The sequence below is a fragment of the Sander vitreus genome, chromosome 18, assembly GCF_031162955.1.
Source record: "Sander vitreus isolate 19-12246 chromosome 18, sanVit1, whole genome shotgun sequence".
NCBI classification, from domain to species: Eukaryota; Metazoa; Chordata; class Actinopteri; order Perciformes; family Percidae; genus Sander; species Sander vitreus.
The window spans coordinates 4,612,865-4,637,229 of NC_135872.1; the positions used below are offsets into that span (position 1 = coordinate 4,612,865).

Below are 24,365 nucleotides of genomic sequence, written 5' to 3' on the forward strand. Positions count from 1 at the left end.
ACATTCACCGAAATGCAAATCTAGTGAGAAGGGTCTCTCCAAATAGAAAGACAGGGCTGGAATACGTTTCATCGTTCTCCCGTTGTAACAGTTTGTGTCAAATCCTGATGCAATTTCACATTCATGCTATAATTTTACATAACTAAATGTACCTCTGTAGGAAACATGTTTTATAACCACCATATCTTTGTGTTCTCTACATCTCTAACAAAATCTGACATGTTCAGCTTGTAATAAACACAGAAGCAACATTTAATAGGGGTAACCAATATTTTAATAATTTTTAATTTAGATATGAAAGACTTCATAAAATAAACTTTTTTTTCCCCTTCCAAATTGTGGCATGGAGGTGTCTCGTTTAGCATATTCTCATAACTGGAATGAAATCACTTTTAAAACACGGTCATAAAAAAAATGGGCAGTTTTTTTGCTACAGTAATACAATTTCCCACTTGCGTGACGTCACAGAGGTCAAGAAAACAAGATCCAGCAGCTGCCTGCATCCACGGAAACCACTCAGAAGAAACAAAAGAACACGCCGTACATAATCACAAGATGATCTGTGCCAAACGGAACACTTACTGCACTCTTGGTAAACATTAACGTGTGTGGAACCAAGTCCCCTTTAAAAAGACACAACATACAGACAAAAGTGAGACTACGTCTACATGAAGCCATACAATCTTTAAAAATGTTACGTGCGTCCACACGAGCGTTTGTTTGCTTGCCGTCCATCCTGAAACACCTGAATACTACAAAAACAGCTTCATCTTCTTCTTCTCGGTCCTCTTTTCATTCAGCAAACAAAACTGTCCTGACAGCTAACATCTGGTAGAGAGCGGGACAAACATAAACATCTTTTAAACCTGTTTTCTGTCCCCTCCTGCTCTCCGTGATCACCTATATGGTCGTTTGATGCAGCCGAAGTCACCATTTAGTTGTCCTCTCTTACGTTTACCTGTTTCTACTGCCAGGTATAACAAGTATATAATAAATACTACATGTTCACTGCATGTCATTATTTTATGATTATGTCTAACGGTACAACTAATGATTCATTTCATTGTCGATTAGCTCATTGTTTCTCACTATTATTGCCTAAAATGTCACAAGGTAGTCCAAAAATCCAAACATATTTAAATGACATAAAATAGAAAATCCTCACATTTTAGACACTGGAACCAGCAAATGTTTGGCTTTTCTTTTCTTTTTTGCTTAGGCAATGACGCAAACATTTAATAGATTATCAAAAGAGGTGCAGGTAGCTTTTCAGGCAATCGATGACTTCTAATCGGGACATCTTCTGACAATACGCGGTGTTGGTGATCGCCTGTATCGCCTGTTATGATCACAGAGGAAGCTGGAGGTGACAGAAGATTGTCTTTCGTAATGCCTCACAATCCTCAGCCATGACTGGGGGGCCCACATTTTAAGATTTACCCACTCTGGATATTTGAAAAATCTGTTTTTGGGGTGTGAAATACACCGGCTCTGTGTGGACAGACGAGAAAAAGATATTTCAAATGTAGACGGCTTAATGTGACTGACTCTGAGTCAGTGCAATACAGAATTAAAAAAATAAAATAAAAGAAGAAGCACGTGGTCTTGATGCTGGATACTGGCTTTTTCTGCAGCAGCTGGTTGTGAGACTTTTCACATTTGTGGTCTTCTCTTCAGTTCGTGAGCGAGGCTTCGGCAGCCTCGCGGTCCCTGATTCCACTCTTGGCTTTCCACCGGCTGGACCCGTGTTCAGGGAAGGGAAAGAACTTCAGCGACCAGATGGTAAATTCGGACTTTTTGATTTGTCCGCTGTCTGAGCTGTTTCCAAAAGGTGCCCAGCCAGGATCCGGAAGTGCTCTCCTGTGCTCGACGAAGGCTGACGAAAATCGTCAAAGTGGCTGGTCAAGCGTTTTGGGACAAATCGAAAAGGTTTCCTGCCCTTCCCCGATTTTCAGTGCAAAATCAGATAGAAAAGTCTTTCGTGCTTCCACTGAGCCTCACGCTGACGAAGCTGTAACAAAGCGCCTTAGTTTGCAGGGGATAGTTTTCTCTTTTTTTTTTTTCTTTTTTGGAAAAAAACTCAGTAACAAAACTAGAATCTCAGTTAAAAATAACAAGGAGAAATATACACACACATGTATGTTTACAATATATTATGTACATCTGCACAAAAAACCTGCCTTTTCTATAGCGTTAAAAAAAAGTGCAGTCATCACTTTGCACAATGTAACCATTAGGAGCTGATCGCGTTGCCGCTGGAGACGACTTTGACTTCCTACTACACAAATTCAATCACAAACATTGCTTTCTCTTTTACTCTGCCGACAAGAAGGCAGAAAATATTTGGTTAGTCAGATCTCCAGCAACAACGCGGCCGTCAAAATGTTTACAAATGTAGGCAGCATGTTGAATCACGAGAAATTGTACTACAGTTAATAAAAACTCCCTACATTGTGTTTCAGTGTGTTAAAGGCCAAACTCAATTTTTACATGAATGCCTATTTTCCAATCGTTGGCATTCAGCGTGGATCCGATAGCAGACGTGGTCACGACTTATCCTGAACCTTCAGCAGCGACTTCAGATGAACAGTCATTTGCTCTCGGTTTCGGTCGCTCTGCTGAGGCTCGTTTTCTCCGACCCAGTGACTGGGCGGTTTGGGCAAGACACTCGGCGACGGTGGCTCGCTGAACTTTGCTCCGGCGTAAACCTTCTCGCCATCTTTGAGGTATTCGGGCGCGGCTTCGGCGGGCGGCGTGCTCACGGCCGACACAGTGTCGGAGGCGTGGAGGGGTTGCTTGCGCTCTCGGGGCGGAGGCTGGTGGCGAGGATGGGGCTTGTTCGGGCTGCCCGTCTCTTTCCTCTTGGCGGAGCGAGAGGCCCCGGGGGTTTGGCCCTGCTTGGGCTTGTGGGTCCGTGTGATCATGCTCTGGGCGACTCGGGGCTGGCTGCGGCCGGGTTGGCCACCTGGCTGCGCGGCTCCTTGCTCCGACCTGCCGCCTTTGGATTTCAGCAGCTAAGAAACAGAAAGAAACTCTTATTAATTGAGTTATCTTAAAAAAAATAAAAAAAAATAGCATTATTCATTCTATCACTGGACAAAACAACACTTACAGTCATGTGAACAAATTAGGACACCCATGCTAAAGTTGACTAAAACTTTAAACTATTAAAGTAGCCCCACATCATCACATCCCCTTCACCATACCTAGAGATTGGCATGGTTTTATTTCAGTTAGCCTAATAGCTGGTTTGATTTGCATTGAGAGATGATTTTATGAAAAGTACCCCATGTGGGTACGTGATGATGTGGGGGGGCTATTTTAATTCCAAAAGGCCAAGGGAACTTTATCAGGATGGATAGTATCCTGGATCCATGAAATAACTGGCTTTTCAAAATAAAAGTCTGCCTGCCTCTATGGAAATTTAACATAGGGGTGTACTGACTTATGCCCCCTGTATTTTAAGGAAGAACATTTATTTATTTATGATACATTATTCATTCACAAAGATGTCCTTAAAGATTGGATTTTTCCTCATTTTTTTTAATTAAGGCATTAAGATCAATTTCCAAAAGATGATTTTTTTATTCCTGTTTAGTCAACTTTAGCATGGGTGTCCTAATTTGTTCACATGACTGTATATTAACCCTCGTGTTGTCTTCCCCCGCCGACCAAGCACTTGTTGTCCTCCCGGGTCAAAATAGAAAATGAACACTTCTGTGACGCTTTTTCCCCTGGTGATTTAGGCACTTTTTCTGACTTGTTTGTAAATTTTTTTTTTTTTACACTTTTTTCAATGTTTTTGTTGTTTTTTCCCCCCCACTGTTTTTTCCACTACCACCAGCACTGTATACACGCCACGGACACCAACTTATTACCACTAGTGTTACACTCATTTTTCGGAATTCATGGTCAACAAACCTTGTTGGATTTTTAAATTATACCTAATTTTTGAGTCAAAAAAGCTGAAATCATGAATTATTTTTACTAATATTAGAGGGATCAAAGACTTGTGTATGTCAAAGCTGAGTTTAGAAACCGTTGTTTGGCAAACAAAAACATCTGTACTTAAAGTTTACATGCTAGCTTTTTTTAACACTCATCCTACTGAGGGATTTCTTTCTTTCATCTCTCACAGGTGCTTCATTCTAGCCTTCCAATTTTTTACGTCTTTGTCAATCAATTTGTTCCTTGTTCAACCTTTATTTATCCTCGAGAGGTCATTGAGGGGCGACCCTTATTTTCAATGTCATCGACTCAATCCATATCATTTTTTTTCTGTTTTAATTATTGCATTGGGGTCCGAGGCACCCAAATGCAGCCTATGCTGTAATAAGGCTGCACGATATGAGGAATATATGAGATATGCGAAAATGTTGTTGAATACGATGATATTACTTGCGATAAATAAACAGATTTTACAGTGTACTCAGTTCTGCTGCTTACAGGATTCTGCTAAAATACAACAAATTGCTTGTGGAATTCAAAACAAATGATTCTTTTATTGAACAAATTGAACGTTGAATTAAATATAAAAAGCGGCGCTTGAAAAAGAATGACAGTTACATTTCAAAGTGCAGTTTTCTACTGATACAAAATCGGAGTGTCCTTGGCGATACGTTGCAGCCTTTCGCGATTTGTAATACAACAGTTATTATTGAGATGACGATAAAAAATACCGATATATTGTGCAGCCTATGCTGTAATCGATAAAGTTTAATAGTTTCAACAGATAATACATTGATAAAATGAACCCTGCACTGTTTACATGAGCTTCCTCTCTCATCCCTCTCATTTTAATGTTCATAGGCAGGCAAGCCTACCAGCAGATTGCAAGTCGGGCGTTTTATCTCTGTCAAGCTGCCAGTATAAAGACAGGCTTGTCTAGTTTTGATTCTTCACAACAAGGATTAGTAACTGCGTCACTTCAAACTGCCTCAGGCACTTTATCACGATTAAATGTACTTTATTTTAAGAATGTGTGACTTTTTTTGATTTTTTTTAAATTATTTGATACTTTATTCTCTTTTTTTTATGAGACTTTATAAGCACATAGCTTCCAAAGTTTTCTGATAGGGATGTAAATATGACTACAACTAACGTATTATTATTACAACTGATATAAATGACTTAATCAATCAATCACCAAAACAGGACAGATGTAAACACAATTTGGGGATATTTAATTTCAGGAATTTGAGGGAAACTGGATTTCACAAACAGGTTTAAACAGCCTCTTCATTAAAGTTACCTCATGCTCTTGCACAATTTCTTGTATAGCTATGTTACTCTTTTCTATCTCACTTTTGTACCTTTTTATAATTTATTTATGTAACTTCATATACCGTTTTTATTTGTTATTTCTATTGCTGCAACAACCGAATTTCAACGATGGAGGTCAATAAAGGTGTATCTTGTCTTATTTTCAGACTAACTGGCTATTGAACAGTCAGTTAACAGAAGTTCAGCGCAGACAACAATGAACCAGGAAGTTACCTCTGTCTTGGGTCCCTGGTTGAGATGATGGAGGGTCAGCACGGCCTGTGTACCGAGAGGCGGCTCGGTACCGGGCTGAGCAGCGGGTTTGTTAGCAGATAAAGTGTTGTTGTTGTTGTGGTCGGACAGCCGGATGTTGGGGCAGTTTCTCGGAGGTTTCTGGTGATGCAGCGGCGCTGTCGACCGCAGCTTCCTCCCTCCTTTTTTCAGCAGCGCCTGTCTCGTCTTGTTCACCCCATCGCTGCTTATCAACGATATCGGGTTGTTGTTTTCGACATTACCGATGTTTGTTTCATCACCGTGAGCCGGAGATCCGTCCAACATTTTTTCGAACTGGCGAAAACATAAACAGGCTGTGAAATTCCTCCGCGGCTAAGTTAGCTAGTTTAGCTAACTACGTCACAAGCTAACAGTTAGCTAACGTTGAACTACTTCTTCGAGGGCGGACGATACACTTTCTTATCCGCTGACGCAGAAATAATTACTAAACGAATGAAACGTTATATTTCCCCAGAAATTTCTGAAAGTCAACTTGTGCTTCTAAAAACACCCTATAGACGTCCCTTATTCCGAGATGGCGTCGGTCCGTCCTAGTGAGCGTGTTGTTAAAGCATAAGTTGCGTTAGCTCAAAATGTTAAGCTTGCCAGAGTAAAACATATGACTTCCGGTGATGTATTTCATAATAAGACTGTTATCTGTTGAGCTCTATTGACGTCAGAGCATTATTGTCACTTTCTGTACAATTATTTTGTATGAAACTTTCAACTTCCGATAGCATTCTTGTGTAGCGTGACAAATCTTTACTTTTAGGGGCCTTATGTTATGCCGCGTTCTATTTACCTCGCAACTCGGTTTTAACGAGGTCAAAGTCGTAAACACGCCCCCTGACCGCGGATTTACGAGCTCGGAACTTGTACAACCTCGCAGTAGCCCGAGTTCAAAATCCAACATGGCTGCCCCCTGTATCAACAGTTGTGAAAAGCTGCAGTAACATAAAGTTATAAGCACTTCTGTCTTATCTGTGTCACTAAATCAGTCGTTCACACAGGCATCTTCAACTTCTATCTGTGGACATGTTGTGACGCTGTTTGCATGCACAAAAAACGGCGTAATGCGTTGTTATCAACTGGTATTGCTAACAATAGCTAACCGGGCTAGAGCTAATGAAAACAATGAAAATCCGACTTTTAAATAGAACGCGTTCAACTCGGGTATGACGTCATTCCCAGCTCCGGCTTCCGAGTTCCAATGTAAATAGAACGCGGCATTACTCTGCCTCTGATTGGCGTACCCTGACATCAACCAGGGTACTAGCCTATCAGAGGGAGAGTAGGGCGGGTCATGCATTACCACAGTTCATCCTGTCAGTGACGTTTGGTTGAACTTTTCTAAGGCGGGGCATATGTAAGAGATGACAAAAATAAAAGAAATTAAAGATAAATTCTGTACAACTGGAAAACTGTGTCTCCTAATGAGTCCCTGCTATGCACTCTGTGCTTAAGATTAAGAAAAGAGTATGAGTTTTGGCAGGGAATAATAACAAATACATCAGCCTTTATCCTGCACCAAAACTGAGTTTAAGGTTGTCTTATTTATCTATAACAGCACTTGGAACAGAATACACTGTATGTAAATATGTGCTATGCTTAAATCAATTCAAAACCTGCTAAAACTAATTTGAGTTTGTATGCTCCTGCTCACAGAAACAACCTTCCTGAGAATGTGCCTGACATGTTTTATATCTTTTTAACATTTATTGTAACACTTTGTATGTGAACATGGTTTTAGTAGCTCTCCTTAATGTATCATATTTTTAAATCATTAAGCAAGCCAAAATACCAAACATTTGTTGGTTCCAGCTTCTTCTTTTAAGGATGTGTTATTTTTTTTTCTGTTTAAATTATTGTAAATTAAATAGTTTTGATTGTTGGTCGGCCAAAACAAGCAATTTGAAAACTTTTGGTCTCTGATAAATTGGCAATTTTGATAATTTTCTAAATGATTGTTTAATAATAATCGACAGAAAAAAAATGACAGATGAATAAATAATGAAAATACTCATTAGTTGCAGCTAGGGGTTGCAGAATTCTGGGAATTTTCAAAGTTGGAAACTTTCCATGGGAATTAACGGGAATTAATGGGAATAAACTGGATATTTTTATATTGCTTGTTATAATACTGTTAGCCTATAACAGGGAACTTAAATGTAGTTGGAAAAAAACCATCTTGCAGCATAATCTTGGTTAAAAGAACCTGATTTAATGCAACTTCAGCTGAATGTCTTCCCTATATTCGTCAATGACGCATGCACGCAGTAATCAGCATAGGCTACTACATACTGGCCAACATTTAGTTTTTAAAATACAGGAGTTTTTTTTCTTTTCTTTTTTTTGGGGGGGGGGGGTTAATACATAACCCATTGTTATTATTAACTTATGTGTGTTAATTGTATAGCCCACTAACCATAGTAAATCAAAATTGGAATGTTTCCAAAATTCCCCAGCTAAACTTTCCATGGAAAGCAATATTAAAAATATCCAGTTTATTCCCATTAATTCCTATTTATTCCTGTTAATTCCCATGAAAGTTTCCAAATTGGAATGTTTCCAAAATTCCCCTAGCTAAACTGTCCATGGAAAGTTTCCGGAAATTTACCGGAAAATTGCCACCCCTTTGCAACCCTAGTTGCAGCTGTACAGATTTTTTTCCTTGTGTATGAAATGTACTAAGCTTAGCGTTGCTAAATTAGTATTTTGGCTTATAAGTAATAAATTAATAAATATCCACAGACACTTACCACAAGTTTGGTACCACACAGTTTTACTGTAGAAAATGTGATGCACAGTTGACCACTTCTTGTTCCCAACAGACCCCAAACTTCATAACATTCAGTAAAATTCACGTCTTCTGTGCGTGCAACTATGTCTACATCTCATCCCAATATTTTACAACCAGGATGAACCTGTTCAACAAACACTGACAATAAATTGGTGGGACAGTACAGTATACAGTACATTTCGTAAGTGCACAAAAGTCTGAAAAACGATTAATCATGAGTGACGCAGGCGCTTTAATCTACTACATTATAATGATTTGGCAAAGAGAACCAAGAAACTGAAAGGCAAATCTTAAAACTCACATGGGAGGACATGTTAAAGGTTAGTATCAGTACAAAAAATAGATATATAAACAATATACAAATACAACAGAAACATCTAAATATCCATCCCTGTGATCGCAGTACATATCATCCGTCACCTGTGTGACTGTAGAAGGCAAACCATGGAGGGTCGTTGGAGGCAGCGTCAGGGCTCAGGGCTGGGCCTCAGCTTCAGCAGGTTCGTCGTAGATGTAGCTGCCGACACCGCCAGTGTTTACACCTGATAGAGGGCACAACACAGTCATTACCTTTTAAGGGCCAGTCCACCCAAATAACAACATTTTAAAACATTTCAGGAGAGTTATTGCTGTTGCAATAATTAGTTGGATAATTGCATTAACGAGAAATTTAACAGGTGTTCCTAAGAATCCTTTCGCTGAGTGTATAATTGTTGGGAGAGTTGTTTTTAAAAGCTTTAAACTTTTAACTGAGTTCAGTTATGGACAGTAAAATTACAACATACAAATAGGTCATCAGATGTCTGGGGTGGAACCAATGAAAGCAGGGAGACAGAGGAGATTCTTTAGCTTGGGAGTCGTTTTTATTAAAAAAAAAATGTAATTACATTACATTACATTTGGCTGACACATTTTTAACCAAAGTGACTTACACTTTAAACCATTTTTTTTTTTTTTTAACCTTTGGTTAAAAATGTGTGAAATGACCTACGTGTATGTTGTGACCTACGTGTATGTTGTCATTTGACTGTCCATAACTGAACTCAGTATGAGCAGAGCTTTCATTTGAGCCCAATATTAAGGCTCTGACGATTTTGAAAAATTGACATTTAAAGGGCCAAAAATTGGCGGCCATCTTGAATTTGAAGGTCAAAAATAGGTCAAGTCAATAAATCTACATCCTTTATGAATTTCTTAACCCAAATAGTCTCAGAAACCATGTATTATGCAGCACTGTGGGAAAAACCATTAAAAAGTTAATTTCCAGCCTGGCTGACGGCAGCCATTTTGGATACAGTGGTGGTGATGGCGCAGTGGATGTGACACATTCCTTTGGTGTGGGAGATCTGGGTTCAATTCCCACTGTGATACATCAACCAATGTGTCTCTGAGCAAGACACTTAACCCATAGTTGCTCCAGAGGTGTGCGCCCTCTGACATATGTAATACGTGTAAGTCACTTTGGATAAAAGTGTCAGCTAAATGACATGTGATGTAATATAGGGTTCTCACAAAATTTCTTTTTCACATTTTTGTGAGGGGCATCCCGGCTAATTTTTTTCTTTAACCTTTATAGATGACAAATCCAGTGAGAAACGAACCTTCGCTCTCCATGGTCACAGAACTTCTATAGATGACCCAACTAAAATAATGAAGAAGTTACTGCTGCTGTGCCACGTGTGTAAAAAAATGCTCATTCTGAATTTCAAGATTCCAGATTTTGATTTGCCATTTGTGCATACACCTAGTAGTCCAGGCACATAGGAGTTCTTGTGCAGGCTCTTTGAGTCAAGTACACAAAGTTAAGGGCAATGAAAAGCACACTGACTAAAATAGCAAAAGATGATACAAGGTAAATAAAATAAAGCGTGCAACAAATATAATACATTTAATCTATACTGTAACTAAAGTATGCATTCTACTGTAAACTAGGAGCTTGTAAACACACTATACCATTCCTTCTGCTGTGTGACAGCTACAGGTAGTGCATAATTAATAATAAACACAATGAACATAATAGATACTGTGTGAAAATTGTAGATCTAAATGAAAATGTTTTGTCATTTTGGAATGGCGTGTGTGCAACCGAAGCCACACAAACGTTAGCTTATGTATCAAAGCTGCAATATTGTAATGGTATAATGGTAATACTGGTGTTTAAAAAAGAAAGCCTGATGTTCAGACCTCCTTGGTTTTGTTTGTGAGGTGTGAGAGCGAGTGACAGAGCCTGAAAGCGTTTGTCTCAGGCCAAAATAAATATTAAATTGAGAGCACATATTATGCAATCCGCATATATTAATTCTTGCAGTCAGTGCCCACACACTCGCAAACGAGATTGCATCACTGGTTCCCTTTGTAAGTACACAGCCACAGTTTTGGATAGATAGATAGATAGATAGATGATTGATTTCATTAATCCAAAATGACATACCAGAACTACATACCTGCAAACTCAGAAGAGCTGAAAAAGGTGACACATCATTTCTATATATATATATATATATATATATATATATATATATATATATATATATATATATAAAAAGGAGCATCTTGTTCAATTGTATTTGTCTGTTCAAAAATATAAAACAATAAAAAGTTGATCTACAAAAAAAAAAAAGGAGCCCAAAACAACATTCGGCGACATTAAAGAACGGCTTGTGTATTGCTAAGGCCACAGGGTCAAAATTAAATGATTTATTAAAAATGGAATAACAATAACTTACAACAATAACTTATTTCACCAGTAAATTCCTGTTAAATGACAAAAACAACCACTGGATGGGAAAAGGGTATTTTACAACAACTTTGAATGCAGCACGAGGCTGGCAAGGCGAATTTCAAGTGAACGCAACATCTGTGTTGACAACGGCAGCTACAGACTGTTGGAATCCTCTCCAGTGAAATACAGACACACTTTACACCGTTTAGCTGTCAGCATTTAACCGTTTACTCCAGCTGCTAGCTAGCGGTAGGCTAACGTTAGCTGCTGTCAGGTGTAGTGTTGACTAGCGTCCCGTGCGGCGATGTTTCAGTTCCCTCTAACGTCCGTTTTCGGAGCATCAGAGAGAAGCGCAGGCATTTAAGTGGCACCTAAATAAGGCATCGGAATCCGTGTTGCTATTCGGTCCGGTAGAGAACGGTCGTTAAGGCACCGGTGCCGTATTAGCACCGGGTCTCGGAACCCCCCCCCAGATAAAACTCTTCGGATCTACACGATTCACGTGGATGACATTGTCCAATTCAAAACGGTAATTTTCGCCGAAAAGCGAGTAGTTTGCAGGTATGTAACTAGGGTCATGAAGGCTGATTACCTAGTTTTTTTCATTTATGGTATCAGTTAAAGCATGAAGCTCGTAATAATAGTGTTCCTCCTCTCTTCATGTCCCTCTTGCCCTTGTTACTGAGCTTCAATCTGACACTTTAAGGCCACAAAGACATGTATTTATTTGGCTTCACTCACTGAAGTTTGAGTCAACCAATACAACTGCCTCTGATGAATATTTGTAGGTGCTAAATGGCCTTCTGCAGACTGTTATTTGGGGAGATAGTTGTTTTTGAAGCCTTGAAGATGGTTATTCTAAGCACCAGCCCAGCCTGCTGCCCAGTCCCCTGCACTGCACTGACAGTGTTTCTGACTTCATACCTTTGGGCCCAAACAGCACAGCGTAGCACGGTTTGTGGCAGTATGGCTGTCCATCATGCTGCAAAAGAAAGAAAACAAAATCCCTCTTAATTCCTCCTCATGGGTATGTGATATAAAAAAGAAAAAAGAAATATAGGGACACGTGATAGCGTGATGAGTGTGTTTCTCACCTCTGCGTGGCTGCCTGCAGCCAGAGTCTTACTGCATCTCTCACAGCGCAGACAGGGCCGGTGCCAGTTCTTCCCCAGAGATGACACCTTCTCAGCTGCACGCGCACGCACACGCACACACACACACACACACACACATGCACACACATACAGCCATGGAGATAGTCACCATGGAAACCAGCTGCCTTAGTCACTTTGACACATTCCAACACTCATACATGCAAACTATGAGATATGAAGACACCAATCTGCTTACCGAAATAAACCGTCTTGTTGCATCTGGGGCAGATGTTGGGTCCTCCGGAGAAAGAGGAGAAGCTTGCCGCTAAAAAAAAAAGACACACTGAATTGGAATAATATTTTGTTTTTTCAACACAAAAAATCTCTCTTATTTTCCTTTCCCCTAGTTTGACCTCCCTATTTTTCACTCATCTTCAAATGATCACTTTGACAGGAACATCGGCCCAATAACGCTTCTTTTTCTGAGTTTTATGTATTTTCTTTCTCTGTGAGATTCCACTTTTTGTCATCTTGATTTTCCTCCGTTATCCTCTAAAACCTGTCCCTCATATCTTCAGTATGTCAATCACCTATGCAACTGAAGTGACCTAAACTAAACCCAATCCCTCCAGAGAGAATTCTCTTCTAGCAGACTTTGCATTTCTCATCCCGACATATGACAGTTTTTTTCTATTTTTATTCCACGTATTTCTCACCCTTCACAGGTCCCCGTGCGGGGGCTTTTCTCTCCTCTGGTTTGGCATCCGTTTCCATGGAAACAGCAGCAGGGGCTTCGTTGACAGGAGCCTCGTACACGTAGGAACCGGCCCCGCCAATGTTCACGCCTTAAACACAGAAAAAGTTTGCATTTACAAACCTGAAAATGACCAGAGTTGTTAAAAATGTTCTCTTTAAAGGTGTAAACAGGGCTGGGCTATATGGAGAAAATCAAATATCACGATATTTTTGACAAAATACCTCAATATCGATATTGCGACGACATTATAGGGTTGACATTTGGTGCTTTCACAAAATATTTACACAATTAGATTTGTGATAAATAATTATCAGTAATGTGGATATAATGACTAAGTGGGTAAAGGCAAATAATAGAACAGCTAGAACAGTCAGCTCAGAAATACAACCTTTTACTGAAATGTAGCCTTTAAAACCAGGAACAGACAACACATGTCATGTTACGATATCCAAAATCTAAGACCATATCTAGTCGATTATCGATTTTGATTGATGTATTGCCCAGCCCTAACTGTAAACAAGAAGAAACTGCACCTTTTGGTCCGAAGAGGGCGGCATAGCAAGGCTTATGGCAATAAGGCGTCCCATCATGCTGCAAAACACAAGGGGGGTGGACAGTAAGTAGACACATCCAGGTCCAGTTTCTCACTGTGCTGAACCAGAGTGGAAAAGTTTAGTTAAACACATTTTTGTATTTAGTCTGTTTGGATTCACATAATGCCAAATGACAAATGAACCAGGATTTAATCACGGACGTTTAGAATACCTGCTCTCTGTTATTTTCTCTGTTCACAACAATTTATAACATACGTAAAGTGCTAAATATGAGCATCAGTCCATTCTGTGGTGTTTACCTTCATTTCATTATTCGTTACTAATCTCTGTGAAAGCCAGTTCCCTGGAAAATGACAGTCTGTGCCCCAACGCAAATAGAGACTAAAGCCTCCTGCACACTGCCTGCGTGGCGTGAGCGTGGCGTTTCTGTTGCGTGGCGTTTTCTGTCTTTGCACACCAGAAACGTGTCTGACGCTGCACTGCTGCTGCTAGCCTTGTCTGTACACACGTACAGTATGTTTCCCATTGATAAAGTGAAATAATAGATTACAGCAAAGACAACGTCGGCAGTATTGACGGCAAAATAGGCTACAGAATATTTTGTTCTGTATTGACAGGTGCAATATTAGAAAATCGATAATAATTTATATAATTTTTCTGCATTTATGTCAAAACCTAGAGACTTTCAAACATCAACATGTCATTTATTAAATGTATTTATGTCAAAATGACATATAAACATCTTTTCGTATTCCATTTTGTCTGGAAACGCTTCCAACATGCTTGCGTGTCGCGTGAAAAATAGGCGTTGGCCCTATTTCTAGCATGCACGCGTGTCACGCAGGCAGTGTGCAAGCTCTAACCTGTTAACATGGGAGCCGAAATAAAAAACGGACACGCCATGCAGCTGACACGCTCACGCCACGCAGGCAGCGTGCAGGGGCTCTAATGTCTTGTCCAGGAAAACGTCCTCAGCTCGACTTTCTATGTATGACTCCTTTCCAGACATAAAATATGCAACATTGCTTGCCTTATTTAAAGTAATAATGTATGTCATTCAGACATTGGTGTCCTTTATGTCAATGCTCTGTAGTGGCTTTATTCAGACATGTCTGGGTCATCCACCCAGGAGGCGTCTTTAGCCGTGTTTTTCAGCCTGACCGAACAATCAGCTTCTTTTTGAATTATTAATCCAGGCTCGTGTTTCACTCGCGCTAGATGTGTTCAAGTCTTTTTACAACAAATCCTAAACTGGCTATACAGAAAAAAAGCATTGTCACTTTCTGAGTCAGCAGCTTTCAGCAGTGGAGCTCCTCATTTATCAGCTCAGCTGTGATTCACACTGCTTCCCTTCCTCATTTACACAGAAACAATCCCAGTCGTAAATAACAGGCTGCTACAGTTTTTCAGCTCATGTACAGCTAGTGTAGTTTTGTACTGAACTCTAGTAACATCTCGGAACACAAATAGACTGAAAGTACTACTGATCTGAAGACAGTCCGAATCAGCGCTGGTTTAAATGAAGTCTCTTTTACATGCACCAAAGAAAGAAATTCTTCAATTAGGCTCGGTGTGAACAGATCCTCAAAACTCAGGCAGCTACTTTCACTTCTGAGCTTTGACCACAGAGCGTAACCTCAACAGGAAGTACGTGTGGTTTCTTTGTGGTCAGACTTGCATTGATTTTTCTGCAGACTTCCCAGTTGGTTAGAAAGTCAATAGAGTGACTATTTGACCACAAATACTTCCTGCTGAGGTCATGTTCTCTTTATTCCAAGGCCATGGAAGTGTACTTTCAACAGCAAGCATATTTGAAACAGCTACAGCCTATGTAACTGCAAGTAGTTTAACTACTTAGATGATCTCTCATCTTTATACCACTGCTCTTACACCCTTTCTGTCCTTTATCAATCAAAAGTTTATTCTAAAGTAAAATAAAAACACGTACAAATGTCAATCCTCCACGACACATTCACACAAAAATGTGGGAATAATGTTTAAACTAGGGCTGCACGATACGAGGAAAATATGTAATTGCTACTATTTGGACTGACATTGCGATTGCTACATGATATTGGAGGGATTAATCCTTTTTGTATCTTTATTCTAATTTGCATTGAAAATTGATTGAAAAAAAAAAAAGATTATAGTGTGATTTTTGTGAGGATCTGTACCAAAAAAGATGTTTTCTTTAGTCTGTAGGGTAGGATTTGTAGGCTGGGACGTCTCTGCAGCACCACAATACTAAATTAAAAAATGGTTTGACACATATTTTGCCTTTAACAAATAATGCCCCCCCCGCGAATTGGATATTGCACTAGTCCATATTGCGATAATCGTTAATTGTGCAGCTCTAGTTTTAACATATTCCATTGTGATAGTACATATCCATATGCGCTTTGTTTTCACGGATGGGATCACGTCGCTAGTGGGCTCGCCACCAGTTTCTCTTAAATGACCACTGACAAGCAAAGAAAACCGTCTACACCCTCCTACAACTGCGAAGGCTGCAGCTTTGATTTGATTTGATTTATTAAATTGTATCAAGAATGCCTTACACATGAAAAGACATCAAATACGATCGAGGATAAAAACACAATAAAGTCCAGGACTTATTTCCATTGTGGTCCTCAATGGACCTGATTGGACGAACGCGGCATGTGGGGCTGGCTGCTCCCAGATTTCAAAACGGACCATGATGGCGGCTCGTTCGGAATACGATCTCTAACATGTTAAGCGAGAAATAGGCTACGCAGTTGCTGAAGTCTTTATTTCAGATCGATAAAGGTCAGTTTGAAAGATTTTCATCAGCCAGCCGCTCCTCATTTGCATAAAGTTGGCTGGATTCAACTTTATGCAAATGAGGAGCGGGCGACTCGACGACCCCGCTTCTCCAAAGTCCGCGCGGCGCTACCAGAATGCATTGCACGACTGCTCCCATAGAAATGAATGGGACGCGTTAAAATGACGCCGACAATGGACACTATCTTTAAATGTGCTCCATCAACTCTCCAGTTTGACGACTCCTTCTGTTCACTTCCTCTTACTTCCTGCTCACTTCCTCTTACCTCAGCGTGGCCTCCTGGATTCAACGTCTTGTTGCAGCGCTCGCATTTCAGACAGAATTTGTGCCAGTCTTTCCCTAAAGATGACACCTTCTCCGCTGCAGAATAAAAAAGACAGAAATGAGCAATTGATGTGGTCATGTTTATGGCGTTTATGGGACATTAGGCCTTTCTAAACGTGTATACAAATCCAGACAGTATTAATGAACCTGGAGGTACTCAGCCCTGGGAAACCAGATGATAATGGGGTAAAGAGTAAATAAATACATTCTGAGTATAAATGCACCAAAGAAAAAAAATAGAAGATCCAATCATCCAAGCCACATCCGGAGGGGTCAGAATTGCATAAACAGAAATGGTCCAGAAAACACAATCAAATCAGAGCTAAGATTATAACATCCTCGCCAAAAACACCTCATAGAGAACTAGTGGAAAAAGGTGCTTACTGTTATTTTGATAGGATCTAGATTAAATATTAAAAGGGGACATTACATCCATCCATTGAAAGCTGTATAATGGAAGAAACGGTGGAAGAATTGGCATCCCACAGTTCACAGCAACAGCATGTAAAAAGGGAAATTCGGCGAAAAGACTATCATGCTTTATTTGTGCACAGCCTACTTTTGCCTCTGTATTAAACTTCCCGTCCCTTGCAAATGCAATGAATCTACATTACATAATTCAAACAAGCTGTTTTTAATATCAGATATAAAGGAGATCAAGGTAAAATATGACTTCTTTAGAGAACCTGACATGCAACGCTATTCAGATTTTATGAGGGAAAGATTCCATCGTTAGTGTGTACAGTACAACAGCTGATCCACAATCTGGATTCCAATCGTAAGCAAACATGCATTCTGAATTATAGCAGAGCCATTTGTCCCAGACTGTTCCAGTGAAAGTGATAAAGGACACTCGACAGGCTCTTGGGAGTTCATATCAACCTAGAGCACATTCTTTCCACTGAGCTCAGAGGGAGAGCAGAGTGACACGGAGGGATTCATTCTGGCTTTTTATAAAGCTACTGCATGTTGCTCCATCCCTCTTACTCATAGGGTGCTTTTCATTATGCTATTGGTCTCCTTGCTTCCTTCACTCGCATCTCTTCTTCACGTCATAGCTCCTCCCAGTGAGGATGTGAAAGAGAGATGCGAGGGAGGAGGAGCCGAAGCTGCCAAATAAGAAATCCTTGGTTCCGTATTGAGCAACGTCAGTTCCTGCACAGCTGTAGCTGTCATGTGGGTGTGCGGTATGTATACGTCACTTGATAAAAGACTTCCGCGTAGGATACACCTGTGTTTCCTTGCTCTAAGCTCCTCCAGAAGCGCTCCTCATATCTTCGAGGTGCTTTTAAGGGACTGGAAGATCCTTCGTGATGGCGGAGGGGGAAATGATTTCCGGGTAATGGGAAGAGAGAGAATGCGAGCGCTGTAAGCCTAACGAAAAGTGCTAAGGAAAAACTCAGGAGCAGCACAACTCATTTCACATACGTGAAGAAGGTTCGGGAGACCTTGATGACCTGCACAGAAGCCTTTCATGAACACTCAATCGAGGAGACAATTAAGCAGGCAGTGCAGTACAGCAACACAAACAAATATATTTATTCACCTCTATTCATACACAATGACGCATATTTCCAGTTGTGATTGAACTGTATTTTTTGAGGAATTATAGGGCACTTAACATCTACAACAGGTCTACACTTAGAACGGAACCACCGCGTGACGTTTCTGGTGGAGCTGTTCCTTTAATAGTCGACTCGGAAGAAAGCGAACGTTTTTGACAATAAACTCCATCAACACAACAGTATGTGGAGTTCAACTGGACGGGCCCAATAACCTCTGACTAGTTCTACTTTTACACTGCAATGTGAGCGGATAATTTAAAAGGCGACCGCGACTACATTTTTTTGTACAGCTTTGTACTATTTCTGATACCGTGGTGGCAAAAATGTTGCCATGGTGGGCCGCCACTACAAAATCAACACAGAGGAAACACTGCAGGTAAACAAAGATATTGCTGTCGCCTAAACACACAGATTCAGCGTATCTCTCTCTCTGCGAAGTATGCTAAAGTGTGGCTGGCCCACTGACCTCCAAAAGGAGACAGTCCTGAGACAAAACATTCCGTTATCATACAGCTGCCTGGATTCCCTGAATCTGTAGAGAGACAAACGTAATTACACATGAACAGGGTTGGTTATTAGTAGTCTCGCATTGCCAGACCTTCCTCCACAGCGCCGCGGAGGAGGGTCTGGCTAGTCCTCACAGCATTCCGGGATGGGAGAGGAACGAGCTCCGGTTTATTGGCGTTTCTTTAAACCAATCACAATCGTCATGGGCGGCGCTAACCGAAGCAGCCCAACCCGGAGCCCCGGTGCCTCTGCTAAATAGCCTCGGGAAGGAACTAGTTTTGGTGGAACGTGTAAGTTCAAAAGTTGTTTTAGTCGTGCAACAGAAAACTCAGATTGGACAGATAGTCTAGCTAGCTGTCTGGGTTTACCCTGCAGAGATCTGAGGAGCAGTTAACCATAGTCCTCATGAATCCACCGGAGTTTAGAACGCCAACACAAAGAAAGAGGAAAGTAACGGACATCTGGCCGAAAAAGAAGGACATACGACCGAATTTCTGGTGGCAACGGAGCAATCCCGGAAGTGGAACGTCGTGGATATAAACTAGGTTATTAGAGACTGGCATGAATATTCTCGTCCCCTGACCTGTGACCTATGAAGGACCCGATGTCGTCTAAGCTTTCCCTTAGTCGCGTCATACCACAACATGGTGTTTCCGGAAATTCCACCACAAAACACACTGTTTATAAAGATGGATGACATGACAGCTCCCCAAAAGTAAAGCCAAAACATCTGGATCGCCCCCTGGTGGCTGGCTGCAGTATAGGTCATAAACCCCGCCCCCTCCATGATAGCGGATGGGACATGGGCTAAAAAAAAATCAAAGTACACGTCAAATCATTTCCCCCAAAGATTTCTGGTTTCTGTCACTTTAGGTAGTTCGGACCACGCTGATTTAGGTTCCCATGTTTTGTCGGATAAGTTTGGCTTTTATTAGTTATTTGATCAAATAAAAACTCCAAATGAGGTCACCAGTGCAAGATGGGAGCGCCCGTATACGGGATATTTTAGCTTCATTTTTGTACGGTGGGAGGAAATGGAGATGCATCGTTTTTTATACACATATATTTATATACAGTCTATGATCTAACTCTATGAACATGAACCCTTTCTGCTACTCTAGACTTCTAGTCTCCTACATCTCAGAGGGAAATGTTGTCCTTTTTGCTGCACTATATTTATTTGATTTACTAGTTAAAAGTTACTTTGCAGTTTAATAACTCGAAATATAGTCAACAAATAAACATATTATCGCAGATTAAGATGAGACTTTACAAGCTATCCAGCAGAATATTATTAAAATGAGCTTCACCATTACCAACTATAACTATTACTATTACCAACAGTGATTCAATATATATGATTCTGAAATGGGCCATTCTGCTCTATGCAGATTTTAAATGTTTAAGTTTAGTTTGATGCTAACACTTTTGTCCTTTTAGAAATGACAGGAGGACAGAGGGAGGTAAAGAGAGAGATGGAGAGGGTCACTGACAGTCCCAGAATATCTCAGCAGACACACTGAGGCCCTGATACAACGTGACACTTCCTGTTTACACTCACTGGTCAGCATGTCGCTGTGATATGTGACAGTAAGTCACCTCGGCACACAGCGAGCACCTTGCACTGATGCTGGAGGACGTGTGTGTGTGTGTGTGTGTGTGTGTGTGTGTGTGGAACAAGTGTAGAGTAGTGTGTTCTTATCATTTCCAATCATGCTCTTTGTGTTTTACTCCTTTTAGATAGATAGATAGATAGATAGAAATCTTTTATTGTCATTCAACTAGTGCACATATGAACGAAATGTCGTTCCACTGGCTCATAATTACTGTATTTTCACTAAAAACAAAGTGCTACAGAATGTTATCTTTAAATATGACATAACAAGGAGTTTGAAAGCAGCATTAATATTGTTATTGTTCAAATTGAATGGCAGCATATAAAAACAGTTATTGCACGTTAAGAAAAATAGATACTGTTATTGCACGTTTATAAAGAAATACTGTTTATGCAGTGTCATAGTCCACACGAGGCCCACTGCAGCGGGTTATTACGGGGGGTTATTTTGAGTTATTGTCCTGTCTCCGCTTAAAACAGCTTTGTTTGAGTTTTGATTTATTCACTTTTGGCTATTCTTTCCTTTTCTTTCCCGAGCTGATTTTCTTTTTCTGTGTGTTTGTTTTCTTGTTATTTTGTTCTTTCCTTTCCCCATTTTTATATCAATATGTTGTACCAATGAAATGCTGTCGTTTGTTGTTTAAATGAAATATATAAATGAAATGCTGGGTATATACACATTTTATAAGAACATTATAAGCTGCACACATAAAAACAACTTGACAGACACTGGCAACTTTGAAGCTCAAAATCCCAAAATAGACCAAATGTCTGAGCTTGAAATGTTCAAAATGACCCTCCACCACAATAAATTTCCTGTGCAGCTACATACCAGCAACTCGAACTGCCAGAGGAAACATATTTCTCCAAATATGAGGAGGAAAAAGAAGAGCAGCATGCTTGGTTAGAGCTGCAGGGCGGGGTTTTGGCTGCTGCTCTCCAGAGAAATGAATGAACAAAAAGGAAATCGATCCATGTGACGTATGTAAAGCAGTCAATCAATTATTTACTATGCCATGTGGTGTGGCTTCGAAATGAAAAGCTGAAAACTGATATGTGGGCTCTTAACTCACTCATGAGCCAGATCATAGCCTACTTCTTTTCTCATGTAAAACGGGAAAAATTATACTGCTAACAGTCTGGGAAAAAAGGTAATTTAAAAGTGGAGTTAAATGTAAAGATGGTGCTTTATCATAAGCTGTCAGATAACACAGTTTAGGCTGATGACCACAAACACGACTGGTAATGGCTTCCTGTAGATCTTATCCAAAGGTAGTGAACCAGTTATAGCTCCGTCTGGGCTGCGTCACAACAGAGCGGTTACCAGTTTCAGTCTGAGACTCGCAATCTGAGGCATTGACATTTCACATCCAAACTGGCAACAAAAACTAACCGAGGCAAATTGAGGCAGAGCAGACCAGACTTCAGATCATTACAGCAGGAGGGTTATTAGATTAGGCTGTCAGCTGTTTTTCTGTCCCTGGTGGAACATCACTGTAATATTCAGGCTCCTGCTGTCTGTGGTACTCAGCCGGGAGTTTATAATTGAGGTTTTGTTGCATTACTATAATATACAATATTCCTGTTTCTGGGACTTGAAGTTTGTGTTCCCTGGTTTTTATCTGCTGGTTCTTTGTAAAGCACTCTGTAACCTTGTTGTGAACGTGCTATAAAAAATAAAGTTGGCTGGTACAGGTGTTGACCTGCAACACAAAACTAGCTAGTTATCCAAGTGGCCAGTTTGCTAAGTTAAGTTAAAGCAACGTGCAAGAATTGGTATTTTTGAGATTTGTACAGCACACCACTGTCGTAAATACAAATTGCGCCTCGACCCACTCCACGCCCTACGTATAAATCATAACTAACATTATGCCATGTAAGAATTGGTATTTGGGCAATTTCAGTCATTGGGTTTGCAATGGCTGAATGTGATTTGCTGCAGTTGTTGCCGGCTTTCTTCCCCGTCTCCTGGCGCCGGGGAGTGAGGCGGAGGGTCCGCCGGAAGCGCTAGCTAGCTAAAGTAAACTTTCATCACGCGGAAGTGGGTGTGATTTCCTCGTTCTCTTAATACATGCGTGGATTTCCACTAAAGTAGGTTTGGAAAAATGATACAAGTCTGTACTGAGAATACATAGTAAGCTTGGGAGTCGCACATGTGCAGTAGCTAGGTAAGGACTACTAGCCAGTCAGAATCAGAGTATGAGGGCGTGCCACGCTAGCAGCTAGGCGAGCATTATAATGTGTGTTACAAAGTGACGCACGTTTGTCTCTGAAGTAAAGGCTGGACTACAATAGAGCTGTTTGGAGCAGTTTGTGAACAGTGTTTTCTGTTGGAAATGGTAAGTCCCTTTGGGGTGGACTTTGGGCTTTTTCACTTTGTAAACATATAACATGCACAAAAAACTTATATAACACAATAAAGGAAAGGGAAAAAGCCAAAAAGCATAATATGAGCACTTTAAGGCAACAATAGTGTGGAGTAATTTTGCTATAGTTCAGCTCTGATAGTAAGTATTACAGGAAGGTTTGATGAATATCATGATATTAGTTTACTGTAATTTATCTCACCACTCCTACATGATATTAACTTTAATAAGTATTTTTGCAAAGGTAATACTTGAAAACATTATAAATCAATTGGTCTCAATGGTATAACTTTTCACTAGGTGATTTTCAATAATTGAACCGTGTCTATGTTAGGCTATCATATTAATGTTATGACCATATTAGGAAGCCCCAGCTGTAATAACAATTGTGCACATACATTCCTTAAAAAATATGTGATGTACATGAATTAAGGATACATATTGTACAATAGCCTATAGCTGGATTCTTCTTTAAAACAGTTTTTATATGTGATTAAATTATGCTATATTTATTAAATAATATAATTGTAAAATGATGACTTACAAAATGGAAACCCGTGTTTTGTCATTGTCAACATGTCACCTCAGATACAGAGCTCTGCATGGCTTAAAAATGAATCTAGCCTCGATGAAATCAAACAAACAATATGAGGACTTAAAGAATAGCGAATGATAAGTAGCCTAACGTTAGCTCACACTCCCACCAGCAGTCAACCCCCCGCCTGCGATAATTGCCTCGACGTTGGGCGGTTAAAACAAACACTTACCGAAATACACCGTCTTATCGCACTTTGGACATTTTGACGCCATGTTCCGTGTGAACAAAGACACAGAGTGGTTTTCAGTCGGTGTCCCGGCGCTCTGTCTGTCTTGTCTGGATGTCGGGCTGTCTGAATGGAGCTCCAGTGGCAGCAGACACACCTCAGAGGATGGTGGTGGCTGTGGCGCGGATGGTGATGGGAGAGACCGAGGCTCAGCCACATCCTCCCTTTGATTCGTCTGGCTCATTTGCATAACCCCGCCCCCATGATGACATCATGCAGTTCTCATCCTTACACATACAGCAGATATGAAATCCTGAAACCTCTGGACTAAATGTGATTTTATATGTTTACATGTACCTCTTTCTATTATTATTTTCATGTAATGTATCTGTTATTTTATTGTTTGTATTATTTCGTGTGTTTTTTATTTATTTATATCTTTATAATAATTAGACTGGATGACTTTGTGCTATTGCAGTTTACCTGATTCTGTGTATAATGCATTTTGTCAATAAAAAACTAAAAAAAACAGCAGACGTGAAATATAAAATGGAAAGGTGTAACTGTACACATCCATATTGAGTTTATTTTTTCAGCCACCTACTGTTTACTACCAATAACATCATTGTATTTATATAGTATATCTTGTCCCCTATCAGTATGGTGGCCGACAGGGGCAAACGCCCTGCAACTTAAGAAAACACACGCTTATTAAGAAAACAACTTCATTAATTTGACAACACATGCGCAGCGTTCAGCAATAGCGCTGCAAATACACACAACACAACCAAATACATAAACGCCCTGCAAATCTGAAACGATGCAAAAAGAAAAGCACACAAACCCAGAAAACAAATGCAACAAAATAAACGCTGCATCCAGATTACACAACAGAAGTTTTTGTTGGTAACCGTTGTTGTATAATCACAATATTACACTTGAGTAGGCCTACACTTCAG

The 24,365-nt window shown here is 40.2% G+C and overlaps 2 protein-coding genes across 2 annotated transcripts; both read right to left on the bottom strand.

The window, feature by feature from the left end:
* Nucleotides 1-251: 251 nt before the first annotated feature.
* Nucleotides 252-6,146, bottom strand: LOC144533230 (uncharacterized). The gene is made up of 2 exons (XM_078274463.1): nucleotides 5,497-6,146; nucleotides 252-3,014 (listed from the first exon to the last, which is right to left on the bottom strand). Exons 1-2 carry the CDS (start codon nucleotides 5,818-5,820, stop codon nucleotides 2,547-2,549), a joined length of 792 nt encoding a protein of 263 aa, XP_078130589.1. The 5' UTR covers nucleotides 5,821-6,146; the 3' UTR covers nucleotides 252-2,546.
* A 2,164-nt stretch (nucleotides 6,147-8,310) lies between these two features.
* LOC144533255 (cysteine-rich protein 2-like) lies at nucleotides 8,311-23,590 on the bottom strand. Its single transcript, XM_078274504.1, has 8 exons — nucleotides 23,410-23,590; nucleotides 16,531-16,625; nucleotides 13,442-13,499; nucleotides 12,868-12,996; nucleotides 12,408-12,476; nucleotides 12,152-12,246; nucleotides 11,982-12,039; nucleotides 8,311-8,877 (listed from the first exon to the last, which is right to left on the bottom strand). Exons 1-8 carry the CDS (start codon nucleotides 23,450-23,452, stop codon nucleotides 8,810-8,812), a joined length of 615 nt encoding a protein of 204 aa, XP_078130630.1. The 5' UTR covers nucleotides 23,453-23,590; the 3' UTR covers nucleotides 8,311-8,809.
* Nucleotides 23,591-24,365: the final 775 nt, after the last annotated feature.